Source organism: Quercus robur, chromosome 2 (assembly GCF_932294415.1).
Source record: "Quercus robur chromosome 2, dhQueRobu3.1, whole genome shotgun sequence".
NCBI classification, from domain to species: domain Eukaryota; kingdom Viridiplantae; phylum Streptophyta; class Magnoliopsida; order Fagales; family Fagaceae; genus Quercus; species Quercus robur.
This window is the reverse complement of record NC_065535.1, coordinates 84,697,078-84,704,860: the sequence shown is the minus strand read 5'-3', so window position 1 is coordinate 84,704,860 and position 7,783 is coordinate 84,697,078. Positions and strand designations below refer to the sequence as shown.

Below are 7,783 nucleotides of genomic sequence, written 5' to 3'. Positions count from 1 at the left end.
TGTGTAAAATTGTGAGACCTCAAAGCTTATGTGACAAAATATTAGAATGTCATAAAAAAATAAATAAATAAAAAACTTCTTTGATCTTATCTAGATTATAGATTATAAATTTTGGATATGTTTTTACTCAAAAAAAAAAAAAATGGATATGTTATATATAAAATCAAAGCAATTTGACTTTTGATCTATCATATAATATTATGGCAGATAAGTTTTTAAGACCTCACACTTTTACATGTTACTATTTTAATTTTTTTGAGAAGTTGTAATATATATTTTGATTGAATTTATAATATATTTCATATTTATACCCTTCATTTGTTTGTTTCTCAAAAAAAAAAAAAAAAAAAAAAAAAACCCTCCATTTGAATCTTAGTACACTATATTTTCTTTAAATAGAAAAATATATACTAATTTCCTAAACAATCACAAATCACAATTGTAATAAATGTCTAATAATAATGCAAGAATATATGTATATTAAGAACAGCCATTATAATCAAAATTTATATTTAATAAAAAAATGAAAATTAAATTATGTCAAACTTGCCCGTACAAATACATTGCACAAGTTACTGGTTAAATACGTTACATGACTTGTTACGTTGGTTTTTCTATTAAAAAAAAAAAAAGTCATGGGGGTAATAGGATTTTTTTTTTTTTTTTTTGAGAAGAAGGAAATTTTCGTTTTAGTAAGAGACATTTTCTGTCATTCACAAATCTCGAAACTAGTAGGTAGATTATTTTGAAAGAAATTCGGCAACAAAAAAAAAAAAAAAAAAAAAAAGATTATTTTGAAAGAAGAGCAAATTCTACAATTTTTGCATAATCATGGCCGGATTTCCTTAATCATTCATTCTTGATCTTTTTGGATCTTGCAATTTTGTGGCGTGTGTTATGTGAATATGTAACATTTTCTACGTGCCTACCCAACAGTCAAACAACAAACCTACCGACGTTCATTTCAGGACAACCAAACCAACATTGTTTTTCTTACGCTACATTCATGTCCTGTCCTAGATTTACAAAAAATCCTCATCCGTCCACTGCACTAATCAAATAATCAAATCAAACTCCGCGTCATTAGCTTAGTGGTGGTTTATCAGTATTTTGGAATCATCCAATAGGATTCCTCTATATAATAACCTCGTACAAGTGAAATAGGAGACTACATATAACCCCCGAGAGAATAATCAAATACTCGAAATAGTTTTGATACTTTCATTTGTCATGAATATTGGCATGAATAATAAATAACATTATATCCGACCCGTTAGAATCGCTATATAGTACCAAGCTGTTCACCAACCCCAACAGCACTCTATCATTTCCCTTGCCAATATTTAATTTAAAAAAAGTAGAGGAGAAACCGAAAACGGAAGAGAAAGAAAGAAAACAGAGAAATAACACTTTGTGACAAACACAACTACCTTTTTGAGAACAATGAAATTGAACTTAACCATTACTCTTTCTCTTTGACTCTTCTCTCAGTCTTTTAACTCTTTTAACTCAAACTCAAATTCTCTCTCTCTCTATCTCGTTGTGTCTGGATTGTTCACCATACAATGCTCTAAATAGAAATTGAAGAAAGAAGCAGTTCCAAATTCACCAAAAACCAACCATGGCCACTACCAATGGGGACCAAGACTCCGTCATAGTGCCTTTACTCTCCGTTCAAAGGACCACTCCAAACTCCACCTCTCAAGTCGCCATCGTCGGCTCCAAAGTCTGCCCAATCGAGAGCCTCGACTATGAGTATGTTTCTTCTTCTAACTTCTTCTACCTCCTTCTTGGAAAGAAAAAAACAATGGCAGGAATTGTGAAAATCTTTGTGTTTGTTTGCGTGTTAAAAAGGATTTTCGAGAACGAGTTGTTCAAGCAAGACTGGAGAGGGAGTAGCAAAGTGCAGGTTTTCCAGTACATATTTATGAAATGGCTGTTGTGCTTTTTGATCGGTCTGATCGTCAGTCTAATCGGTTTCTGCAACAATCTCGCCGTCGAAAATCTCGCCGGCACGAAATTCGTCGTCACCTCTAACATGATGTTGGAGAGCAGGTCTATTTTTTTTTCTTTTGATTCGGTTCTGTTTGGTTTGATGGAAACTGTACAAATTCTCCCGAGAAAAAAAAACTGATAACTTGAATTAATATTGACATAGAATGTTATCGGAAATTGAGTTTTTATGCTCAGCTGAGTTATTGTTGAAATGTGGAAATTGAAGGGATTGGTGAAATGTGGTGCAGGTATGGGATGGCATTTTTTGTATTTGCAACGTCTAATTTTGTTCTCACTCTGTTTGCGGCTATAATTACTGCTTTTATATCACCGACGGCAGCCGGGTCGGGTATTCCGGAAGTGAAAGCTTACCTGAATGGCGTGGATGCGCCCGGAATATTTTCTTTGCGGACTTTGGTTGTAAAGGTAGAAAATTTATGAGTATTTTGGATATTATGGCTTACTCATACTTTACTTTTCCAATTAGAGTGGATACATGGAGTTGCTGATTAGTGTGGAGATTCATACAATTGAGTTCTTTTAGCGAAATTCTAGGTTCATATGGACTCACCATTTTTTCCACTAGTCACAGTTGACCACTCAAGTTGTATCCATGTGAACTGTTTCTTTTATTGTTGGGTCTCATCATATATTGTGTTTTGTAATTAATGCAAGTGGACTTGGTTGTGCCAACCTTCTTGATCAATTACTCTATGAGATTTAAGAGTGTAAGGTTTCCCTAACCAGTTCTGTTCACTAATATTGTCTACTTGTGTTAGTTCTAATTCTAATATAGTTATAGCATATGAATAAAATATAATAATTAGTAGATTTGTGTTATGCATATATATTTAAAAACTCATAAGATATAAAGAAAAAAAATAATGTTGACTATATTAAAATTCAGGGGCAACAATAATTGTAGTTTATCATGGGTGAAGACACTATTGCTGATAGAATGCTTCTATATGCAATGCTGACATGAATAGAAAAGGAACTGCTGGAATACTAGCTACTAAAATCATAGAGAGCCTTGTTAAAATACTATGATTTTTTTGGATATGTGTTAAAATACTATGAAAAATTTTATTTTACAGAATCACATTTAGCCATTGTTTTGGAGAATGGTAAGAATCTCTTATTTGTGTCTCTTTGATGTACAGATAATTGGCAGCATTTCTGCAGTGTCATCATCTCTTCTTGTGGGAAAGGCAGGACCCATGGTCCATACTGGAGCATGCGTTGCATCATTGCTGGGTCAGGGTGGGTCAAGGAAATATAAGTTAACATGCAAATGGCTACGATTTTTCAAGAATGATAGAGACCGACGAGATCTTGTAACATGTGGAGCAGCAGCTGGAATTGCTGCTGCTTTCCGTGCTCCTGTTGGTGGCGTGCTGTTTGCTCTTGAAGAGATGGCAACTTGGTATGCTATGTTAACCTATTAGCTGATCTTGTGTGTTCTCTGTCACAGTAATTTAGTATATCTTAAATTTTCATGTGATGGTTGGTTCTGGCCCATAACCCATAATTTTATATGAGAGTGCTCAAAATTTAATTGTATGTTATTTGTTTGTGTATAAAAAGAAGGCTATATAGTTAGAATTTTGACAGTATTTAAAAACTTGGAGCCATCATCATAGGCGCCCTTAGTGATGCCAAAATGACCATCCTTGTTTGACTTGTATGTATTTGGCAGCTGAATGGATGAAGTAGCCAAAATAAAAGCACTGTTTTCGATATTTATATTGAATTTGTTTCTACAGGTGGAGAGGTGCCCTTCTATGGAGAGCTTTCTTTACAACAGCTATAGTTGCAATTATACTTCGTGCTTTCATTGATATTTGTTTAAGTGGCAAATGTGGCCTATTTGGTACTGGGGGGCTGATAATGTTTGATGTCTATTCAGCAAATATTTCGTATCATGTTGAGGATTTGCCTCCTGTGCTTGCCCTTGGAGTTATAGGGGGAATATTGGGAAGTTTCTATAATTTTCTATTAGATAAGGTTCTCCGAGTATACAATCTCATTAATGAGTAAGCTCTCTTTTTAGCTTTGTGATGTTTGCACTCTGTTAGAGTTATGAAAATACTGTGGAGTCATATTTGCTAAAATCATTTTTGTTGTTTTGACTTTTCCAGAAAGGGCATCGCTTACAAAATTTTTCTTGCTTGCTTGATCTCCATTTTCACATCCTGTCTTCTTTTTGGATTACCATGGATTGCATCTTGCCGACCTTGTCCAGCTGATGCATCTGAAGCCTGTCCTACAATAGGTCGCTCTGGTAACTACAAGAAGTTCCAATGTCCTCCTGGTCAGTACAATGATCTTGCCAGCCTCATTTTTAATACAAATGATGATGCTATCAGAAACCTTTTCAGTAAAGACACCAATGCTGAGTTCCAACACTCCTCAATGCTCATATTCTTTGTTACCTGCTTTTTCTTAAGCATTTTTAGCTATGGGGTTGTGGCTCCTGCTGGTCTTTTTGTACCTGTTATTGTTACCGGTGCATCTTATGGACGTTTTGTTGGAATGTTGGTTGGTCCACACTCAAACCTTAACCATGGCCTCTACGCTGTGCTGGGTGCTGCTTCCTTGCTTGGTGGGTCTATGAGAATGACGGTTTCTCTATGTGTAATTATCCTTGAATTGACCAATAATCTACTATTGCTACCACTAATAATGCTAGTGCTTTTTGTTTCTAAGACTGTAGCTGATGCCTTCAATGGCAATATCTATGACCTTATTATGAAAGCCAAGGGGTTCCCTTATTTAGAAGGCCATGCTGAGCCTTATATGAGGCAGCTGACAGTAAGTGATGTAGTCACAGGCCCACTTCAGCTCTTTCATGGCATTGAGAAGGTCAGTAATATAGTACATGTTCTCAGAACTACAAAGCACAATGGCTTCCCTGTACTTGATGAGCCTCCGCTTTCTGAATCCCCAGTATTATTTGGTATAATCCTACGAGCTCACCTTATTACATTGTTAAAGAAGAAAGCTTTCTTCTTTCCTACCCCTGACCGAACAGGAATGGATGCCTTAAAGCAGTTTTCAGCAAGCGATTTTGCAAAGAGGGGTTCAGGCAATGGTGACAAGATAGAAGATATAGAATTGAATGAGGAAGAGATGGACATGCTCATAGATTTACATCCTTTTACTAATGCTTCGCCTTATACTGTTGTGGAGACAATGTCACTAGCAAAGGCTCGCATACTTTTTCGAGAACTTGGTTTAAGGCACCTGCTGGTGATACCCAAGATCTCTAGTGTAAGTAATGCTGTCTAATTTTTTTTTTTTTTTTTTTTTAATTTTTAATTTTTAATGGAGATTAGGTGATCTGAAGGCACCCATAGGTTATAAATTATAGTGGAGTTGATACGTAAATTCATAGAGCTGTAACACAGTTTCATGATTTTTCTGCATACTTCGTCCTGATGAATTGGCTATGTTTATATTAATCGATGGAATTTAATTTATGTCATGTATTCAACAATTAGTTTCCATCTTCCTCCACTGATTGAACTTCCATGAAATTTCAGGAACATTCAGGTTTTTTTGCCCATTTTATCTATCTAAATATCATTTATTTCTGATGCTAAATATTCATTTGTCTCATTACTTTGCATTTCATTTAGGGCCTTATTATTTGCTAAAGTGGGTAGAGCTTGGGTCCAGTGTCCAGTTGCACTAGACCTGTCTCAATAGTGACACGTGTCCATTTTTGGCCATGTGTCATCATCCCAAGCCAAGTCCTGCTGCAGCTAGTTTTGGCTGATTTGTTGTAATGACTAGGTCGTCTGTCCTGAGGAACTACATTTCTTCATTATTGTTCCTATTAAATATTCTTTCTACTATAGTATTTTCACTATTTTGCTTACTATCTTCATCTAAATGCAATGCTACTCAATTGCAGAGATCTCCTGTGGTGGGTATATTGACAAGGCATGATTTCATGCCAGAACACATATTGAGTTTGCACCCTCTGCTGGTAAACAGCAGGTGGAAAAGATTAAGATTTCGGTTTCCGCCTATGAGAAAGTTCTTTTAGGTTATCTCAGCAAGCATCAAAAGTTACCCCCGAGAATAAGTTTGTAAATAGTCTTATTGGAGCTGCTCAAGGTTTCAAATTCATCAGAAGACCGGCTTTTTCCTTCCTTTGTCAATATTGTTGCTAAATTTAGAGCTGAAGAGGGCCAGATAAGCATGAATCATGTTTCATGAACCATTAATTGTGATAATTCTTGCTCCAGTTTTGCAGTACATTGAATAAATTATGAATGCCTTTTACTTGAAAAATTGTTCTTCCTGAGCTTGGGGCAGTTGAGTTAATGGGGGCATTGTTCAAGTGGCTTGCTTTCATTTGGATGACAAATTGCCATACAGGTGAATCTAATTTAAGGTTAATTTTGTTGATCAAATTCACTGGTAGATGAAGAATTCAATAAGTTAAGTAGTTTTGAAAATTTCTGGGAAGTGCACCAAGGGATTTGATGATTTTGTCATTCTTCTTTGAGTCTCAGCGTATCATCATTATTTTTCTATGCAGTGAAGCAGAAGTTTGTTTGGGGGTTCCATTCAAGGCCATTATAAGGGTTTTGGTACTGTATGCTATAGAAATCTTCAGACTGCTACCTGGTACGGGATTACAATTATAGGGCATCATTATAGTGGGCATTATATGTTGTAGTACCCAAACATTTTGACATCATTGCAGCCTACTTATTTATTTTTATAGTTTTCTCATAAACTGTTTCAGGAATGAAGTTAAATTATTAGTTAAAGCTTATTGGAGTCTTAGAGTTCTGTCAGCCACTGTATTTTTTAAAATTGTATCACAAGCAAAGATAAATCAATGCTAATAATTTACTACTTGTCGTCTTCATGTCTTTCTTTTCGTAGCAAGTTCGGTCATTTTGGTTGGTTTGGAAAGATCTCTAATTAGTACCATGGTTATCCTGGCTTGATGTAATTTACCATTTGTTGGATACCATAATGGGGATGGTTGTGTATATTATAATTATGCCTCTTGAAACTTTCATATGAAAACCTGTGAATGAGAATTTTCCTGTGCCCAACACAAACGAACTTATTCTAGTGTAACATTTTTTCCCAAGAAACTCGTATCTAGCGTTAAAAAATGCTACGTCCACAACATTTTCATGACAGATCTTAAATGGTTATTACTGATAGGCAAAAAAATAATTTTAGTAATGAATTTAAATTAGAACCAATAATAATTTACCAATTAAGATTTGTTGTGAAAATGTAGTGAAAATATTGTTGATGGTTGCACTTTTGGTCTAACATTTGAATGCATAATTTGGAGTTTGGAGTGATATATATTTCCAATCAATGAACTAATTTTAGGCTACGTGTAATTTACATCTAGACCAAATAATTTAGGCAAAACTATATTGTTGGTCCCTTAAGTTTACCTACTGAGCGCTTTTGATCCTTCAAGTTCCAAATGAGCTCTGTTGGTCTCTATAATTTAAATTTTTTGTGCTATTGGTTCCTTCATTAACCGTCCTTAGTTTCATTGACTATGTGTTTAATAGAATAATGACGTTGCATTTTTTTAATGAGGTGGCAAATGCTAGAGATGGCACATTAGTTTTTAAAAAACTAAATTGACAAATCAAATTTATTTATATTAGCCTCATCACACACCCTTCACGTGGACGACGAGACTTTTTTTTTTTTTTTGAGTGGTTTTATTTTTTTAATAGGAACTTGGGATAGTTTTATATATATAGAACATGGGGTAGATTTTTTTTATTTT

At 34.8% G+C, this 7,783-nt stretch overlaps 1 protein-coding gene across 1 annotated transcript; it reads left to right on the top strand.

The window, feature by feature from the left end:
• The first annotated feature begins 1,353 nt into the window (after positions 1-1,353).
• On the top strand, positions 1,354-6,870 carry LOC126715471 (putative chloride channel-like protein CLC-g). Its single transcript, XM_050416072.1, has 7 exons — positions 1,354-1,755; positions 1,855-2,055; positions 2,244-2,421; positions 3,159-3,421; positions 3,762-4,031; positions 4,137-5,268; positions 5,915-6,870. Exons 1-7 carry the CDS (start codon positions 1,622-1,624, stop codon positions 6,047-6,049), a joined length of 2,313 nt encoding a protein of 770 aa, XP_050272029.1. The 5' UTR covers positions 1,354-1,621; the 3' UTR covers positions 6,050-6,870.
• Positions 6,871-7,783: the final 913 nt, after the last annotated feature.

Bases quoted from the DNA above. Each gene is read 5' to 3' on its own strand.
- LOC126715471 (XM_050416072.1), top strand. From the start codon at position 1,622: ATGGCCACTACCAATGGGGACCAAGACTCCGTCATAGTGCCTTTACTC. The intron at 1,756-1,854 runs GTATGTTTCTTC...CGTGTTAAAAAG, and splicing joins ATCGAGAGCCTCGACTATGA to GATTTTCGAGAACGAGTTGT. The intron at 4,032-4,136 runs GTAAGCTCTCTT...TGACTTTTCCAG, and splicing joins GTATACAATCTCATTAATGA to AAAGGGCATCGCTTACAAAA.